This window comes from Peromyscus californicus, unplaced genomic scaffold (genome assembly GCF_007827085.1).
Source record: "Peromyscus californicus insignis strain IS unplaced genomic scaffold, ASM782708v3 Scaffold_8__1_contigs__length_139910024, whole genome shotgun sequence".
NCBI lineage: Eukaryota > Metazoa > Chordata > Mammalia > Rodentia > Cricetidae > Peromyscus > Peromyscus californicus.
In genome coordinates this window covers 122,960,872-122,980,624 of record NW_026294606.1, presented here as the reverse complement: position 1 = coordinate 122,980,624, position 19,753 = coordinate 122,960,872, and the positions used below count along the sequence as shown (strand labels likewise).

The 19,753-nt window shown below is 49.0% G+C and overlaps 1 protein-coding gene across 9 annotated transcripts in view; it reads left to right on the top strand.

Annotated features, from left to right (window-relative positions):
• Nod2 (nucleotide binding oligomerization domain containing 2) overlaps positions 1 to 19,753 on the top strand; it is a 55,158-nt gene that overhangs the window by 32,101 nt on the left and 3,304 nt on the right. For 6 of the 9 annotated variants that reach the window (XM_052728377.1, XM_052728376.1, XM_052728380.1 and 3 more), the window contains 7 exons: positions 2,807 to 2,890; positions 3,056 to 3,142; positions 5,030 to 5,113; positions 7,921 to 8,004; positions 8,600 to 8,683; positions 16,925 to 17,008; positions 19,208 to 19,291. In XM_052728377.1, coding sequence (XP_052584337.1) covers positions 2,807 to 2,890; positions 3,056 to 3,142; positions 5,030 to 5,113; positions 7,921 to 8,004; positions 8,600 to 8,683; positions 16,925 to 17,008; positions 19,208 to 19,291 — 591 coding nt within the window. Of the gene's footprint in view, positions 1 to 2,806; positions 2,891 to 3,055; positions 3,143 to 5,029; positions 5,114 to 7,920; positions 8,005 to 8,599; positions 8,772 to 16,924; positions 17,009 to 19,207; positions 19,292 to 19,753 lie in introns of those variants that run through there. The other 3 variants (XM_052728378.1, XM_052728385.1, XM_052728381.1) reach the window with 2 other exon arrangements.

The window sequence follows — 19,753 nt, the reverse complement described above, 5'->3', positions numbered from 1 at the left end:
TGACCCTCAGCAAGTCATCTCTGGATTTTTTTTTTTTAATGAGCCCTCAGCCAGTCCAGGCTGATCTCAAACCTGTGATCTTTCTGCCCTCAACTCCTCAGTAGCGGAGTTAAAGTTACAGTCCACCAGGCTCAGCACCCATCTCTGGAATGTTTAAATGATCCTCTCTCTGTGATTAAGAATGTTCCTATGATCCTGTGGCATGCTGATGGGCCCAGGGGTCTGGGAGGCTGTGGGTCTGTCTGTTTCAGAGAAAGGGAGGCTGGCCTGGTTTGAGTTCCTGGTGGTCACACAGTATCATGAAAAGATGCTTGTTGTATAGGAGATTCCTGGGCTGCAGTAATTCCTGTCCATAGGCCCAGGCTTTGGGCCTGGGAAATCGTGTAGCCGTGTAGCTGCTGACTCCAACACCAGAAGTCTTACCCTGTGAGAATATGTAAGAGTCAGCTTCTTGTGCCTTGAGTGGTTGCTGTGGATGGATGGATGTCCCTCGGGGATCCATGTGTTGGGAGGTGTCGTCTTTAGGAAGTGGGGCATTGGGAAGTCTGTAGATTATTGGAGGTGTGTCCTTATAAAGGGTTATAGGAGCCCGCCTCATTCCTTTATGCTTTATTCCCTGGCTGGAGATATACACTCTTTTCCTCCATCACCTTCCGGTCATGAAGTGATGCCTCGACACGGACCCCAAAGCGATAAGGCCAACTAACGGACTAACATCTCCAAAAATGTGTGTCAAAGTGAACCTTTTCACTTTGCAAGTTAATCACCTCGGGGATCTGCATTAGACAGAGAAAGCATATTTGAACGCAGCAGTTAAAGCCCTCGACTAAGCTCTACGGTTCTTAACCTATGTACAACCAAGAAATGGTTGGCATTTCGTGTGTGTGTGTGTGTGTGTGTGTGTGTGTGTGTGTGTGTGTGTGTGTATAGCACAGCCACAAAGCGGGAGGAACGAAAGTGGAAGGGAAGGAGGGGCAGGCTTCGCTCCCACGGTGTGAGTCTGCATTCTCCCCGCTGGAAGGGTTTCCATGCCAACTGAAACCCTCGTCTCTAAGAAACCCTACTTGCAAAGTGCTCCTGTGCAGGTTTCTTTAGACTCTGCTCTCTCTGCCTCTAGGGTGATGGTTTCAGTTTCCTGTTCCACTGAGAGAGAGAGAGAGAGAGAGAGAGAGAGAGAGAGAGAGAGAGAGAGAGAGAGAGGAGAGAGCGCACAGGCTCAGGCCCGTGGAATTAAAACAAGAGCTCTGTGAAATGACTTCCCTTATTAGCCCCGACTCACTTTTATCTGCTCTATGTCAGCTTTCAAATTCTGCTCAGGACCTTCAGAATCGTCTGTGGGACTCACTAAGAGGTCATACAACCTGCAGCTTGAAAGCCACTTCTCTGAGAGCCTGAGAAAAGCCTTGGGGAGGCTGCACTGTGCTGTGCGTGGGGCAGGCTGGCAGTCGGACTATTCAGGCTCACCCCTTTCAGCACTGTGCACCTCAGCCAAATCAGCTCACTTATTGGTGCTTCATCTTCTCTCTCTTGAGGACATAACGTAGGATCTACTGCGTGGGCTTGTGAGAGTAATGATGTTACTGATGGGAAGTCCGTAGAGCAATGCCTGGTACATGGGATGTACTTGTGATTTCAGGGGGCTCTTCCATGTACGGTGCTCAGGGGCTGTATGGGCACAGTTTACTGAGGGTGGTCATTTCTTTCTTGCAGATGAAGGGAGCTGCAGCTAGCAATTCTCATTGTTTGAATGAGAATGCCCCCATAGGGGCAGGTGTTTGAACACTTGGTCCCCAGTTAGCAGTGATGTTTGGGGAGGTTTAGGAGGTACATCCTTGCTGGCAGGAGTATATCACTGAGGGTGGGCTTTGAGAGTTTAAAGACTCTTGCCACTTGGAGTTCACTCTCTTTTTGTGCTTACCATTGAAGATGGACACTCTCATGCTCTGGCCACCGTGCCTACATGATGCCATGCCTCTCTGCCATGATAGACGCCTATCCTTCTAGAACCATAAGCCAAAATAAATTCTTGCTTCCATTAAGTTGTTTTTGGTTCATGGTGTTTTATCCCAGCAATAGAAATTGAACTTGGACAGTTAGTGAATAGCTGATCCAGGTCAGGACATCCAGAGGAGGGGGACTAACACCTGAGCTGGTAACCGTCTAGCCAGGACTACTCATGTTTGCCTGATGGTAAAGAATGGTGGGCATGGTTGTTAAAGTATACAGGTTTCTGATTTCATTGAGTACAGGTTCCTGGGCTGCCAGTTCCATGTAGGGGCCTGAGAAGCTGTACTTTAGGAAAGCTTTCAGATGACCTTGTGATCCAGGGTCCCTAGAGGAGCTGGAGGGGCTTGACCACATGCAGGCCTTTGATGGGCAAGGGGAGGTGAGCAGTGCTCATGCACCCAGGAATGTTTCCAAGATTTGAGCCGCTGTGTTTATCTAGCTGGTCTCCCCTCTGCTTGCTAGGTGCTTCTGCCCTGTTCTGGCTGCTTCTCCCATGGGTCAGCTCCTTTCCACCTCACAGCCTTACGTGGGATGGTTGTCATGGTCACTACCCTTCTGCAGAGAAGGGAACTGGGCTTGGAATTAACTCCATGGCCTCTCAAAGAGAGGGCTCAAGGTCCCCCCACTCCTTGGACTGTCCCCTACCATTAGCTCCCCTGGCAGGGATTGGGGGGAGGGGCACAGGGTGCCTTGTCCTGGTTCCCAGAAGCACAGTGAGGTTGTCGTTTTGGAGGTGAGAGTCTCTTTGGGGGTTTCTCTTACCAGCTCTACTTCTAACTGAATCCCATGTCTTTTTCAGTTTGCGAGATAACAATATCTCAGATCGAGGTATCTGCACACTCATTGAGTATGCTCTTCGCTGTGAGCAGCTGCAGAAGCTAGCGTGAGTCGAACTGGGCATGGCCACTGAGGCAGCTATGAGCGGGTGATGGGGTGGACCAGGTGTGACCTGGCTGGAGGATGCAAGGTGGCTCCTAGGAAGAGAGGAAGATACACCCTGGTTAGCTTGCTGGTCATGTGCTTTGTTTCCATCTTTCCTGGAACCCAGCAGGCTCTTCAACAACAAACTCACGGATGGCTGCACCTCCTCCATGGCCAAGCTCCTTGCACACAAGCAGAACTTCTTGTCACTGAGGTGAGTGCTGACTTCCCTTATTATCTGGGTCTGATGTTCCCCATAGCTGAGTTCAGGTGATCTGGTCTGGACCGTGGGGTGACCCACAGTGGCTGGGGACCCTTGACTGCGTCCAGGAAAGGGTCTCGCTTTGACCTTGTTTCTCAGATGCCATGGCGTGCTCTGCACTACTGAGGCTGAGGAGCTCCTGTCTCTTGGACGTTTGGTCCCTGGGGTGGGGAGTTTCTGGGTCTTTCTCCCCCCTCAGTGTCAATGAAGATTGCACATTCTTTCTGATGCACACCGAACCTATGCTTGCTGTCACAGCTGTGGCACCCAGTTGCTGGATTGTCCCCAAAGCATCCTCAGCTCTCATCAGGCAAGGTTTGAAATTCCACCCAGAGATCAACAGATACACCCCAAGTCCCTAGTGCCTCTCTCTTCATCTCTCTCAAGTCTCTCTCTCAGATAGTCATGCATGCCTCTTAAGATTTGTGAGGCAATAGCAAAGACAGTGAAGAATCACTTTTATGATTATGATTATGATTTGCTGGCTGCCTTTGGGGATGAGGGATGCCATTTTAAAATTTGGTCAGTTAGCTCATCTCAGACAGGGCTACAACGGCCAAGGCCACAGGTACTACTTTGCATAGAAAACTCTGTTCTACCACTGTCCCCTGCTCCCCAAAACTCACCTGGTCCAGCAGTCCAGGGAAGTCTGGGGGTAGCATGGGCTGTGGGATCCAGAACCAGAGGCCTAGGTTTGTGACCAGCATATGGTGCTTTCATTGTGGCTGAAAACAGGGGCCCTGGAGCTAGACTGCCTTCTGGTTCAACTCTAGAAACCCAGAGATTTGAATCCTTATTAGCTGCATGACCTTGGGTCAGATAATGTTTTTGTCCCCATCTCTTTTCTTAAAATGGGGATCAGAGTTACAGCCATCTGAAAGGCTGTCACGATGGAGTTAACACACATAGAGCTGGTACAGTACATGCTTTATATAGTAAGCTCAGAGACTGAAGGATCGTGGGTAAATTATGTAAGCTTCCAGCTTGCGCATCCTTATGTTAGTTCAGTCCTCAAAGAAGGGATTATATGAGCAGAAAATGCCCACGAGTGGGAAAATGGGGAGGGAGATGTGGAGGCTGGGGACTGACCCTGCTTGAAGAAGATGGATGGGAGGAAGTATTTTGGACTTTGGTGCAGCTCCGAGAGAGTTCATGAAACCACTTGGGGTGCTCTCAAACCTGATTTGCCCAGCAGAGGTCTTGGGGTATTTTCTTGGTACCACATGCTTTCTGGAATGAGATGGTCATACCTACCCTAACATTGCTGTGAGCCAGAGTGGCTTAAAGTGCCTTGAAAAGATGAAATTGTGTTGTATTTATTCCAGAAGGCTTGTCTTGGGTGACAGCTCTGAACTATTGCGGGTGGGGTGGGGTGGGGTGGGGTGGGGTGACTAGATTCAGCGATGTTAGAGCCTGTGATCTTGTCCTTGCTAATTGCTGCAGCCCGTTGGCCCCACCTTCTTCCCTCCTGCAGCATGCTCAGTGTGGTCCGGGAACCCTCCGATGCCTCCCCTTCCCAGCCCCTTTAGGCCAGTACCACTCCATGATGACACTGGGTTCCATGTCATGGGGGAGGGGCGTACGGGGTGTAGACTGAGGATGACTGAAACCAAGAAGCAAAGATGTGGCAGTTTCCTAGGGAAACCAGCTCCCAGGACAGCTTTCTGCTGTGACCCCTGCCCAGGTCTGTTTGGAAAAACCAAGTGCAAGTGGGCAGGAACCATGGTGGGAGTCAAGATGTCAGCAAGCTCTGCAGAACAGCATGTCACTGCCACGCCCCAGGAGAGGCCAGGGACCAGAGGGCTGCACTTTCTTTGAACTTGTGTGTCTTCCTTTCAGGCTGGGAAACAATCACATTACGGCTGCTGGAGCTCAGGTGCTGGCCCAGGGGCTCAAGAGCAACACCTCCCTGAAGTTCCTGGGGTAGGTTGGGTTCAACGATGGAGGGTCCACATGAAGAAATGCGTGGCTTTCAAAGACTTCAGGGCAGGCGAGCGCTTCACCTGAAGAGCCCACAGGCAGCCTTGGCTCCAAATGGAAGGGTGGGCTGGGGTGAGCGTGGGTGGTGCTAGGCAGCTTCTGAGGTGCCTCTCTGCTCACCTCCTCACCTGGTAAGTAGGAAATTCATGGTATGGAGGTAGGAGAGGGCTGTGCCTTGAACTGAGGATCTGAGCCTCCTAGTCCTCGGAGGTGCTCGGGACTGGGATGCCCTCAGAAGTACTCTGTGCTTCTCAAGGACACCAGGGACAAAATGACCAAGGGACAGGTCAGTTGTCAAGAACTGGGGATTGAGGAATCCAAGATGTAGGAAGAGAGAGTAACTATAGGGCCCGGATGTTTTGACTCATTGCTCTGGCAGGCTAGTTGCCCAGTGTGAGGCAGGAAGGAGACCGCGCATCTGAAGTCAGCACCCTTTCTAGCAGTGTTAGCAGCAACAGAGTATACACAGAATGAGGTCTTAGCCCCATGGAGCTACCTTCTGCCTGAGGTCTCACCAGCCACATCTGGACATTTATGTCCCATTTAACCGTTTTTTAAAGACACCTGTCTGAGCCAGGGATTGCACCAGGAACTCCAACACTCACATAGGATGCAGACTGTTCTGTAAGCCTGGCCCTTCCTCTTGCTTCACAACATAGTCTGGGCATCTTTCAGACGGTATGACCTCACTTTAAGAAGAGTTGCAGAGCATCCTGCTGGTTGGCTGGTTCTAGTTCATCTATTTGATGTGCACTTGGGATGTTCCCAGGTTTGTTGTTTCCCTATCACAGTGCCCTGTGCCCAGGGCAGTGTTCTCACACAGCCACACCTCAGTCCGCACTTAATCTAATGTATGGGTTAACTTTTGTTGCCAGTACTAACGTGTCTGATAGAGACAACTTTAGGGAAGATACGTTTATTTTTGACTCATGGTCTCAGGGTTTAGCCCCTTAAGCTTGAGCAGAACATCGTGGTGGCAGGAACTGTGGGAGAGAAGAGCTGTTCACTTCGTGGCTGATCAGTGGAAGCAGGATATAGGAAGAGACCAGGGCCATACACGGCCCCAAGGACATACCCCAGCTGATCTTCTTCCTTGGGCCATACTCCTAGTTCACCACCTCCCATCAATGTCACAGTATGAATCCATCAAGGGATTTATTTATTGGCTAGGTCATACCCCTCACACCATCAGATTGTTGCCGGAAGCACTCTCACTGACACCCGCAGAGGTGGGCTTTATCTCTTAAATATTTCTCAGCCCAGTGAAACTGGCAATCAAAATGAACTATTTCACGTAGTGAACGAGGGCAGCGGTCTTTGTTCATCTGTACATATACGCACTCCAGGGCAAGTCCCTCAGTGTGTGACACTGGGTCAGAATGTGGGAACTGTGTCCAAGCCACAGCAGGTCAGAGGAGAATGGCGGAGAAGGTGAAGGAGCTGAACAGCATGGAAACGGAGATTAAGAAGGAGCAAGAGATGAAAAGCTGGCTTGTCCAGGAGGAGTTAGCATTGTTCTGGGTAGTTATACCATTGTTCTGAGAACAGTTAGAGACTTCTGGGTGAAAGCTACCAGGAAGGAAAAATTCTCAACCATGTGAACTACTACTGAGGGTGAGTTGCCCATCACCGAGGGGTGGGTCCAGGAGCCTTCAGTACTGAGGGTGAGATCCCCATCACCGAGGGGTGGGTCCACAAGTCTTCAGCACTGAGGGTGAGTTCCCCATCACCGAGGGGTGGGTCCACGAGCCTTCAGTACTGAGGGTGAGATCCCCATCACTGAGTGGGTCCATGAGCCTTCAGTACTGAGGGTGAGTTGCCCATCACCGAGGGGTGGGTCCATGAGCCTTCAGTACTGAGGGTGAGTTCCCCATCACCGAGGGGTGGGTCCACGAGCCTTCAGTACCGAGGGTGAGATCCCCATCACCGAGGGGTGGGTCCATGAGCCTTCAGTACTGAGGGTGAGATCCCCATCACCGAGGGGTGGGTCCAGGAGCCTTCAGTACTGAGGGTGAGATCCCCATCACTGAGTGGGTCCATGAGCCTTCAGTACTGAGGATGAGTTCCCCATCACCGAGGGGTGGGTCCAGGAGCCTTCAGTACTGAGGGTGAGATCCCCATCACCGAGGGGTGGGTCCAGGAGCCTTCAGTACTGAGGGTGAGATCCCCATCACCGAGGGGTGGGTCCAGGAGCCTTCAGTACTGAGGGTGAGTTCCCCATCACCGAGGGGTGGGTCCATGAGCCTTCAGTACCGAGGGTGAGTTCCCCATCACTGAGAGATGGGTCCATGAGCCTTCAGTACTGAGGGTGAGTTCCCCATCACTGAGGGGTGGGTTCACAAGCCTTCAGTACTCAGAGTGAGATCCCCATCACTGAGGAGTGGGTCCATGAGCCTTCAGTACCGAGGGTGAGTTCCCCATCACTGAGTGGGTCCATGAGCCTTCAGTACTGAGAGTGAGTTTCCCATCACCAAGGGGTGGGTCCAAGAGCTGAGAGTGAGTTCTCTATCACCAAAGAGTGAGTCTACCAACCTTCAGTACTGAGGGTGAGTTCCTCATCACTGAGGGTGGGTCCACAAGCCTTTATTAAGTCTGTAATGTCACTAAAGAGTCTAAGTGGAGTTTGATCATTTTACTAAGAAGGTGGTGGTAGGTTCACTTTGCTGGGACCATTGAGAACTCCCTGGGGTAGAGTGGCCCCACACAAGCACATCAGCACATGTCTGAAGTATACCCTATTGACTTCTCAGGTTTTGGGGCAACAGTGTGGGTGACAAAGGTACCCAAGCCCTGGCTGAAGCTGTGGCTGGTCACCAGAGCATGATGTGGCTCAGGTAAGCTGTAAGGTGTGTCTTGTCTTTGTCATAGGGGGAACTAGGTCCTTGGGATGGTTTTGAAGGTCACTGAACTTTGTGTGCACTCCCTTGAATTAGGAAGTGGAGTAAGGAAGAAAGACCATTGGGTTTGGGACCAGGAAATTGAGGATCTGGGGGTGAATTTGGAGGTGAATCACCTCCTTTTAGGGCCATGATTCCCTGTCAGCAAATTGAAGGCTGTGAGTTGAAACCTTCACATTTTATCTTTTTATTTTTTCTCTTTTATTAGATTTTTAAAATTTATTTTACATACCAACCACAATTTCCCCTCCTTCCTCTCATCCCGTTCCCTCCCCCCATCTCCTTTCTACCGCCCCCCCCCCCATTCACACCTCAGAAATCATATTTTAAGGACCTGTTCTAGTCTACTGAAAATGGCTGCCTAGTTGGGGAGGGTTTGGAGGCTGCTCCTGGCCTTAAGGGGCACTGTAATCAATTAGTATGTCTAAGATGGGGGGACACTATTAGAGTGTGTCATTTGCCCTTCATAGGTCAGCTTGTGTCTGAGGTTCCTCTCTGTTCTGACTCATGTTTATTCCATGATTATGTCCAGCCTGGTGGGGAACAACATTGGCATCGAGGGTGCCCAAGCCTTAGCACTGATGCTGGAGAAGAACAGGTCCCTGGAGGAACTCTGGTGAGCTGAGAGGACTCTTCCGCTCCTGGGAAGCGGGGACTGGTCTTTATTGATTGTGTAGCCTCCTCATTCATGGGAGGTTGCATGGGTAAGCTAAGCCTGGATTACTGATCAATTGATTTTGGCTTTGAATTGTGTGAAGCTGGCAGAGCCTGGCTTCACTGCTAGTTCTTTTTATCGACATGGATATGCTGGCTTGCTGCTTCATTTATTGCCTGCACATGCCACAGTGGTGAAGACCACAGACTCTGAAATTAAGTGGGTAAATTAAAGTAATCCCCAGATGACAGGTTTCTACCTGTGAACCGAAAGCAAGAATGCTTCCAGATCGAGAAAGGCGCTTTAAGAATTAAGGAAAGGGCTGGGTGATGGTGGCACCACACACCTTTAATCCCAGCCCTCGGGAGGCAGAGGATCTCTGTGAGTTCGAGGCCAGCCTGGTCTACAGAGCGAGATCCAGGACAGGCTCCAAAGCTACACAGGGAAACCCTGTCTTAAAAAGAAAAAAAAAGAATTAAGGAAGGTAGTTCTGGTAGAGAGCTTAATATATGCCTGCCATATGTACATGCTTAATATAGTTGCCGCCATATGTATGTGTTTCATAAATGCTACCGCTGTGGCGGTGAGGTTGCTGCTACTATTGCAGCTGTCAACAACTGCAGCAGGGAGTAAGTACCACGAGTACTAGTGCCTGGGAAGCTTAGTATTCCAACGTGAGTTTGAGTTCTTCGGAACACTGGCTATTAGCAGGTGAGTGGGGTTTAGGAACATGGAAAGAAGAGCCCCAAAGTGTGCTTCTGACATGGACAGACCTCAGTCATGTGTCCTGTAGATGCTGCCAGAGTCTGCAACTCCAGGGGAGCCTCTGCAGTGCCACTCAGCAGTAAGAGAAATACTAAGTGACTTCTCCAGGAAACAGCAAAGCATGGACACTCAAAGGATCGCCACCAACAGTGTGGAGGTGTTGTGTGATGAAACTCTTTCTGGGGAGATGCAACACACACGTCTACTCACCCCAGGTGTCATAGGGAGTCCATGACATACCAAAGTATGCATACCACCATAGTCCAACTTGGTGGACCATGAGTATTATTGGGGTGACTTACAGGAATATGGGTGAGGGGTCACTTAAGGAGTAGAAAAGACTCAAAGACAGCTGCGTCACCAAAGCCCACCTCAGCATGAGTGACAGCTCACGAAGCTGGGAATCTGGAGCACACTGCACAGCCTGCAGGCAGCTCAATGGGTTGGGCAGTATCCTTTTCAGGTGCCTCAGTTGGTTTAAACCTCTTCCAGGTAGCTCAGCTGTTTTCTGTTTCTTCTAGGCAATTGGTCTGGTCTCAAGAGTTATCTTTTGTAGCTCAGCTTTGCTCTGAGAGGGACTTTGAGCTTTTGTTGTTTATACTGGACTGTGTGTGTGTGTGTGTGTGTGTGTGTGTGTGTGTGTGTGTGTGTGTGTGTGTGTGTGTGTGTCTAGTGAATCTGATCAGTTTCAGGGACTTCCTGAAGCTATTTGGAGTTGTTTACCTTTCTGCTTAAGGAGCTTTCCTATAGGATGGAATGTTTTAATCTTGGAAGAATATGGGAGGCCTGCCCTCACATTTTCCCATAGGGTACTCTTTAGCAAGGAGAAATGAGGAATATGTAGATAGAAATATAGAGGAGAGAGACAGATAAAAACACAGGATAGCTTCAGGAGGGCCTGGGTCAAAACCCACTAGCCCCTTCTGTCTCTACTAATGGGCTTTTAAAGGAGTGCCAAGGGGTGGAGCAAAAGATCTCCCCCTAGCACGGCCAAGTACAGACCACCCCAGGCACCTGGTGACCATGCATGTGTCAAGCCATCCCCTAATGCAGCCCTGCTGTGTAAACCAAGCTCAGATCTCACTAGGAATCCCTTGTGGGCTCCCACAGAAGAAACTGTTGCACAACACTCCACTTCTTTTTTTGGCTCTTACATTCTTTTTGTCCCCTTTTGCAATGTCTTTGAGCCTTGGAGGAGATGATGATAGATGTCCACCTATGGCTAAGAAACAGGCCACCATGCCACAGTAACAGTCACTTGTTCTTCGAAGCTTCACTGGTGGTTATGAGTTGAGGCTGCCAACAACAGTGATCTATGGGTGTAAACACGCGTTTAGAAGTCAGCTGGACAGGCACACTACATCCATCTAGAAAAACCATCGAAGTTGTTTTCCCATTGGGACCCATGACCTCCTCAGCCATACTGGATTACAACACCAGATGTGAACTCCCTTTTGTGGAGTGGTCCTGAAAGCATGCGCATGCAGCGTTTCCAGCAGTAGGGTCTTACTGTCTAGTTGTGGCATGCAACAACAGCAGTAGCAATGTTTTTATTTGAGGGTCCTCAGGGGCTTTCCTGGCCAACAACTCACGGGGATGTAGCCCACCTCTGGTACTAGGGTTTGTATTCAATGCCATTACAGCCTCTGGAAGCCTGCCTGCCCTCCCTGCCCTGCCCCTCTCTCTCTTTCTTTCCTCATGTAAGGTCTTTGGATTTAAATGCTTTAGCTGTTGGTTCAATTACTGGGTGATGCTCAATGGCTTTAAAGGACACTGGTCCTAGGACAGCCTGTAGGACATTAGTACTAGAGCTTGTAGACACTGCTGCTGTGGGATGTTCTGTATGGCAAATGTGTTGCTGATTAGTCAATAAATAAAACACTGATTGGCCATTGGCTAGGCAGGAAGTATAGGAGGGACAAGGAAGAGAATAAAGCTGGGAAGTGGAAGGCTGAGTCAGAGAGACACTGCCAGCCGCCACGATGACAAACAGCATGTGAAGATGCCGGTAAGCCACGAGCCATGTGGCAAGGTATAGATTAATGGAAATGGATTAATTTAAGCTGTAAGAACAGTTAGCAAGAAACCTGCCACAGCCATACAGTTTGTAAGCAATATAAGTCTCTGTGTTTACTTGGTCAGGTCTGAGCGGCTGTGGGACTGGCAGGTGAGAGAGATTTGTCCTGACTGTGGGCCAGGCAGGAAAATTCTAGCTACACACCGCCTTTCTTTGTTTGAAGTATTGATGTCATCTTTGTTGAGTTTGATCTTGTGCCACACCAGAAAGCAGTTTGCTCAGGAGGCCTTCAATCCAGCCCTTGGTTGGGTAAGCTGATTTTCCAGTCACTGGGGTGGAACCAGTTACGGACTTGACCCGCTGGGATGTTTTATATACCTCTTACAGTTGCTGGTCAAGTGATGTCTACACAGCTTTTGTTTCTTTTTATGACTGACACCACAACTCTATGGAAGCATTCGTTCAGGTTGTTCTTGCCAAAGCTGCCAGCTATAGCCTTTTGAACTCTTGGTGATTTCCACTAGAAAGGGACACTGGGGTAGGGGGACACACTACTGTTGAGCCTCTTCTACAAGGATCTTAGCCTGCTCAAAAGCCCCTTGAGCCTCTCTGTCCTAATCCTATATAACACTCTTTATCAAGTTACACAGAAGACAGAAAGCTTAGGCAAGATGGGGCATGAAAGTCTGCCAAAATCGCGGGGTGTGGTGGCACACGTCTTAAATCTCAGCACCCGGGAGGCAGAGGCAGGTGGATCTCTGAGTTGGAGGCCAGACTGGTCTACAGAACAAGTTCCAGGGCAGCTAGTGTTACGCAGAGAAACCTCGTCTCAAAAAACAAAACAAAAAGAAGAAAGAAAGAACGAAGAAAGAAAGCAAAAGAAAAGAAAATCTCCCAATGTCCCAAGAGTCCCCAGGATGCCTGTAGCTTCTTTACATGTACAGGCACCGGCTGTTGCAGGATTTTGTCAATAACATTGTCAGGTATAATATACATCTTACCAGACCGTGATTACACAAGATTTTTATAGCTGTGTTGGACCCTTGCACCTGGTGCAGACTGAGTTCCCATCCTTGTTCCTTTAGAGTCTACCTCTATGGCTCTCTAATGGCTTTTCAAATCTGTAAAACACTCAGGGATTAGCATTATGTCATCTATAAAGCAAAACCTTTTCCAGAAGCGGGGGGGAGGGGCGGGGGGGGGGGGGCAAGGCAACATCCTGAGCCACCATCCCATAACAAATAGTGAGGTTATAAAGATACCTTGGTGAAGCACTCAGAAAGTCTGTTGTCACGTGTTCTCAGTAAGCATCAGGTGACCCCAGAAGTTCACAACTAACAAGATATTAAAGTTGAACGTAAGCCAAGGTTAATATTGCATGGAAAGGTTCCATCCACTTACATCGATTGCTTCCTCCACAGATCAAGGTAGGGTGCAAAGCATGGATAGGAGGCACTAACCTAATTAGCTCCCTGGACCCTCAGTCATTCTCTGTGAGCCATTATGTTTTCACACCCTGGAGCTCTTTCACAGAGCCTTCCCATGTCTCTCTGCACTGGATGAACTCAGCGGGCCTGACTTAATCTGTTCAGATCTGCGTAGGGTCAAAGGTGAGAGTAGCCCTGCTCGCCTCTGCTGCACCTGCTGGATCCCTGGGTCAGAGTGGCCCTGGGTCAGCACTGTGGATGCAGCAGCAGCTGTTGCCTATCCATTCATTGCAGCCTGGCTGGGCAAACCATCTCCTCCACCCTCGCATAACCTTTTGCTGGAAGGAAATGTGCTCGCCTTACTCTGGGAGGATAATTACCCACCCTGGGGCAGCCTTGGTCATCTTCACTTGTATTGTTTTCTCACCAATGTCTTCTGTGAACTGTTCCTTGGGTTCTAAAGCCTCCCAGCATCTCCTTAGCTCACAGTGTGGCGTCTTATTTAATTTTTTCCTTAGAAACCCCAGCTTGACAAAAATCTTGTCACATTAGTTTTTGAGTAACCCAGACAGACTTTCCTTCTTTCTTTCATTCATTCATTTATCTATTTTTTTAAAATTTATTCTCCTTTACTTCATTGTCTCGCCTTACAGACTCTTTTCACATGATGGTCTAAGTCGCTGAGATCCTCTAAAGCCTTTTCCATACTTCATAAAGATCTCGCCTCACCAAAGGGCTCAGCAAAGCCACTACGGCTCCAGACCAGCCCCGAGGTCCATGCTGGAGCAATCTTTTCTTTAACTCCTCCGTGAACACAGGTCTGGCTGACCCAGTGAACTGGGGTTCCAACACAGCTTCTCTTATTCCTAGTTCCCCCAGTAATATTTGCCCCTCCTCTGTGGTCCCCCAGTTCCTGATATGAGCACTTCAGATGATGATAAGCAATTGTTCTTAGGGCTTTAATAAGCCAATCCATCAGGGACTTATTTCCTTCAGACAGTTGTAGGTTATGCAGCCTTTGCCTTAAAGAGGGATGGGAAAGTCACATTATGCAGTGTTTCTGCCTCCACAGCAGTCAGACTGATCCCAGCCACTCCCATGTCCCACGGCCTCACAAGCCAGGCTGAGACAGGCTCTTTCATTGTTTGTTTCAAAGTTTCCCCATGAAGCAGTTTAAGTGTTGAATATTTTCTGATCACACTAGTTTTTGCACCGAACCACTGTTAATGCCCACCCCCATCTGTAGGTTGGATTACATTTTTTTTTCAAATTTTTTTTTAACTAAAAGTTTGGCTTGAGGGGTATCTTAATCACTTTTACCCTTTCTCAACCTCTCGTTTATCTAATATACCTGCCAAGTCAGAGGCTAGCTGGGAGGATGCTAGTCTCATCTCCCTTTCTGGTTGCAATTGTTCCTTTACATTAGCAAGTTTCTGCTTGGCCGCCATCTTGGCCTCAGATGTATTTCTAACCACACACAATGGAGGCCAGGCAACCTTGCTTGCTGACAGTCTTGATCCTTGTGTGTGCTGATCTCAAAGACTGCAAGATTTCCTCTAGACATTCAACTGTTTTCAGGGCATCTCCATATTCACTTGAGGGACCCCACTCATCAAGCAGGCATGCCAACCTACACCACACAGACAACTGCCACCCTGGGATTCCTCCTACAGACACTGCTAACCCTGACGGCTCAACCTTAGTTGCATGTCTCACTACCCATAGCATGAACCATGCAACCGCTGTCCTAGGACAAAGACATACTAACACACACCATACAGGAAGGGACAACTATAGGAATTTCCTTTGTGGATGCTCCCCACCTCAGGCTGCTTAGCAACAGCCTCCGTTGCCTGTCTTGCTATGCATAGCTAGGAATCTGTACTCACTCCTTCCCAACTTATCTTTGGTTCTGGCCAGGTGCCAATTATGTTATGTGACAAAACTTTTCCTGGAGAGACACAACATACACATCTACTCCTTAGCCCAGAAAAGGAGCCCATGACAGACCAAAGTATGGATACCACCAAGGTCCAACTTGGTGAACCATGAGTTTTACTGGGGTTACTTGCAGAAATACAGATAAGGGGCTACTTACAGGAGCAGCAGTAATATAAATGTAAAATAACTCCATGACAGCTGCATCACCAAAGCCCACCCCAATGGGTGACAGCTCACAAATCTGGGAACCTAGAACACACTGCACAGCCTGCAGGCAGCTCAACAGGTTGAAGAATGAGAGTGACTCAGTTGGTCTAAAACTCTTGTAGGCAGCTCAGCTGGTTTCTACTTCTTCCAGGCAACTTGTCTGGTCTCAGTCTTTGTAGCTTGACTTGCCCGAGAGTCTTCTTTGCAGTTGGGCTTTGCTCCTTTGAGTGGGAATCTCAGCTTTTATTGTTTACTCTGGCAGGGAGGAGCCTAGTGAATCCTGTCAGTTTCAGGGACTTCCTGAAGCTACTTTGAGTTATTTACCTTCCTGCTTAAGGAGCTTCTCTGTAGGGTGGTATGTTTCAATCTGAGAGGAAACTGTTGCACAGCAGGAGGGGCCTGGGATCTGAGGATGTAGCATTGATTATATGCTGATTGGGAATTACCCTCATCACTTCTTGGTAGAGAAGCACCTCATTGTATGAGGTATTGCTTATGATTTTTTTTTCAAGACAGGGTTTCTCTGTGTAGCTTTGTTGCTTGTCCTGGATCTCACTCTACACCAAGCTCGCCTCGAACTCACAGAGATCTGCCTGGCTCTGCCTCCAGAGTGCTGGGATTAAAGGTGTGTGCCACCACCACCTGGCTGGTATTGCTTGTGATTATGAATGATTGCTTGCCTAACCCTGGCTATAGCAGAGAGTAGAAAATGCTGTATGTTTGTTTGTTTTGAGCACATAGCTTCCCACAGCAAAATGAGGTTTATTATTAATATAAGAAAGAAAGGAATATGGGTATTAGATAGGCATAAAGGAACTTTAGATAAGTAGTTTTAGCAGAGTTTATATGAGCAAAGACCGATTAATAAACAGATTGGCACTTAGAATTAGGAGGGGTTCAGAAAGCTCCACCCAGCACCAAGGGCAGCACTGTTTACAGACAGGAAAAGGAAGTCATATACAGAAACAGCTTGTTGGCAATATTTGGATGTGGTGTGACGGGCTGCCAGCCTGTGACCTGATGAAGTGTGGCTGTCATGATTGTCTGAAACCAAGCTATTTGCTGCAAGAATATGTTCTTGTTAGGTTGCACTTTGTTTGCATACTAAATTAAGTTGCAGTTTGCTGCAAGGAACTCAAAAGTATGGAGGCAAACTCAGGCCAAATTTAGTGTAAGTTAATTCTACCACACAGTAGAAAGCCCCCATCTGTGAGGCTCAAGCTGGCAAAGGTTTATTTTCTTGTGTCTTGGAAGTCTGGAGGTAGGTGGTTTAGAGCTGTAGTGGTGTCTACAGCAGGCTAGCCAGGTCCTCAACTGTCTCTGTGTCTTCATGTGTCTTTATCTCGTGATCAAGATAACTGCTCTCTCGGCAGCAACTACTTTTTGTCTTCCAGGATTCAGTCTCTGTATTATACAAGGGCAAAAGGCAGGCAGAACACCTCCCTTTCAGGAGCATTCCTGGAAGCTCCCATCTGTCAACTTTCCCTGCGTATCCATGGCTCTGTGTGTGTCGCTTGGCCAATTCTGGTTGCAGCGGAAAGCAGGGGATGCATTTTCTTCTTGAAGAACATAGCTTCTCACACCAAAATAAAGTTTCTTGTTAATCTAGGAAAGAAAGCAACAAGAGTATTCATAGCTTTGCATGGATGGGGATTTTTATATTGTGGCGCTGTGGAGTGAGTTCCCTTGCAAAGCTGTCCCTGGAATTGACACTCCTCACCCCTCTTGTCTTTTCTTATTCTTGCTGAGTATTGGGAGTCTCTAAATGGGGTGGGGGTATAGGTTAACTCTTCCTTAACCGTCAGTGTCACCAGGACAACTTGACCTCATTTTTGTTTTTGGCAGCCTGGAGGAAAACCATGTCTGTGACGAAGGGGTGTGTTTTCTCGCCGAAGGACTAAAGAGAAACTCAAGTTTGAAAATCTTGAAGTAAGTACCGCATGATAGTACAATAATGCCCAGCCTGAGGAGGGGTTTTAGGGTCCAAGACCTGGCTCTGGCCAGCTCTGGAACCTCACCGAGGGATCTGGTGGGGAAAGCTTGCCTTGGTCTGGGCAGATAAGGATGTCAGTGCTCAGCGCTTACCTGGCATCTGGGTGGTCCTGGGAAACACTGCAGGAGGAGAGGTTTAGTGTGGCAGGAAGGGATGGTGACCACAGAGAGGGTGGACCTGGGGTTGGTTATCACTGAGGAGATTAGAACTCATGCTGCTGGGGCCTCCAGGAGTTGGCAGAGCATGCCTGACACCTACCCAATTCAAGAGTGGAGCGGCAGGATGCTTATTCTCAAATGCATGCCCTTTTGCAAGAAATGTGTCTGTGGGGCTGTCTGTTGTCCTGAACTTCCAGCTTACTCCCACGTGGCTGAGCTTGCTCCAAGAGTCTAGAGCACTGGTTCTCAACCTGGGGGTTGAGTGACCCTTTCACAGAGTCTCCTAAGACCATCAGAAAACCCAAATATTTACATTACAGATCATAACACTGGCAAAATTTCAGTTATGAAGTAGCAAGGAAAATAATTTTATGGTTGGGGGGGTCACCACAACATGGGGAACTGTGTTAAAAGGTCGAAGCCTTGGGAAGGTTAAGAAACACTGCTCTAGAGAGTGGCAGATCTCAGCAAGCAACACTCGGAATTGGAAATGTAAGTTGAGGGAGTGTGGGTGGGCAGGCTGACTGAATGTACCTGCTGCGTGATCCAAAGGTTTCCTCCTTCCTCCGGGGGCCATTGCTGCTCAGGCAGAAGGGCTATTTGGATGGTCATCTCCAGTGGTTTCTCCTGGTGTGACATGTGCTTTGAGTGCTGGTGGTTGCTCATGTGTGCGTTCATCCATGGGTTGGACAAAGGTTTGCACACTCATCTGTGCATTTGTATAGGAAGTGGTCCTGCCCCAACTCTGTGCCAGGTGGAAAGGACAGACAGAGCAGGCTCTCATTCTCCCAGTTCTCGGATTCTGATGGTGGAGACAGAGGCAAACAAAAGGCTCATTTCTGGCTGGGAGGGAAGTGTGGTTGCTGCCAGCTGGACGCCAAAGACCTTCAAGAAGGTGGGGTTTGAATTCAAACTAGAAAGGCCCCCGTCACGCTGAGGCCCGGGAGGCACATCAGGTGCACGGAACAGCGCGTGCTGTTGGGGCACGTGGCGACACTTGGTACATCCTGGATCGGGTGTGGATGTGGCAGGTTTGTCCTTCCTCATTGCTACACTTTGCCTCACTTGACCTTAAGGAGGCCAGGCGATGGCGGAAGTGGGGGGTGTCCTGTGTTACCTGGTTATTCAGCATCCCAAGTAGTCCTCATATCTATATCTATATATATGTGAGGAGACAAAGAAAGAGAAATGGGATGGAGAGAGAGAGAGAGAGAGAGAGAGAGAGAGAGAGAGAGAGAGGGCTCCCACCTCTTTCTTTTCCACTGTCTTCTCTGCCAAGTGTTGGTTGGAGTCCAGGCTTCACAGGCAGACAGTCTCTCCTTGGACAGATGCCTGAGCTGCCTCAAGTGTAAAGGGATAGTAATTGGCCTCCTCATGGGTTCTGAGCATGCACTGACGTAACAGGCAGAGAGCTGGCCCACAGGAAAAGCTTAGCACATGCTGGCATTGTTCTTAGCATCGCTTTGATGGCAGATGTGCAGCAGGCCAGTGCTAGGGAGGAAGGCAGATGGGGCAGAAGTTCCTAGAAGGCAAGGCTGGGAGCAGAAGTTTCCAGTGTGGATCCGATCCTGTCCCAGGCTCTGTCTCTAACCTATGTCCCCGTGCATCTCTGTTTGTGAGGTACTCACTATCCATGAGGCGCTGGGCCAAGAGCTCTTGCTATGCCATTTTCTGTTCAGTTCTTACTCTCTGTGAGGCAGGCACTTCCTTATTCAGACAGACTTGCTGAAGACTGAATGGAAAATTACGGTAGAGGTTGGATCTGAACCCTTGGAAGCCTGGCACTGAACTGTAGGGCTCATCCCTTATGTCCTTCATGTGTGGCTACTTTGGTGAGTGGAAAAGGGGCTCTCTTCACAGGAACATTGGCCCTTGTGGATGATCTCACTGGGCTTGTGTGGCAGGTTTCCTGAAACCAGACAGGCTCGGCAGAAGACCAAGTGTTATAGCAGCACGTCTTGTCTACCTCTCTTCCAGGCTGTCCAACAACGGCATTACCTACCGGGGCGCAGAAGCCCTCCTTCAGGCCCTCAGCAGGAACAGTACCATTCTGGAAGTTTGGTAAGGTAGTTGGGGAAACTTCTTTGCCTTCCCAAGCTTAGTTTTTCCTACCTGTAGATGGGATGAGAGGAGAAAGGAATGGTGGGATTTTGAAGATGAGTTTGACCCACATTAGATATTGTTCTGCATACAATAGATTTAGACCTCTGGCTGTAAAGGAGGTCTGTCTCTCTTAAGGAGGGGCCAGTTTTGCTCAAAATCAGAAGTAGTACTGGGTGTGATGGTGTGTAACTGTAATCCCAGTGCTCAAGAGGCCGGGACAGGAGGATTTTGTTTTGTTTTGTTTTTCTACACAGGGTTTCTCTGTGTAGTCTTGGCTGTCCTAGAGCTCATTCTGAGACTGGGCTGGCCTCAGACTCAGAGAGATCCACCTGCCTCTGTCCCCTGAGTGCTCAAGGCTTGTACCACCGCCACCTGGTGAGACAGGAGGATTTTGAATTTTAAGTCAGCCTAGCAGGCAGA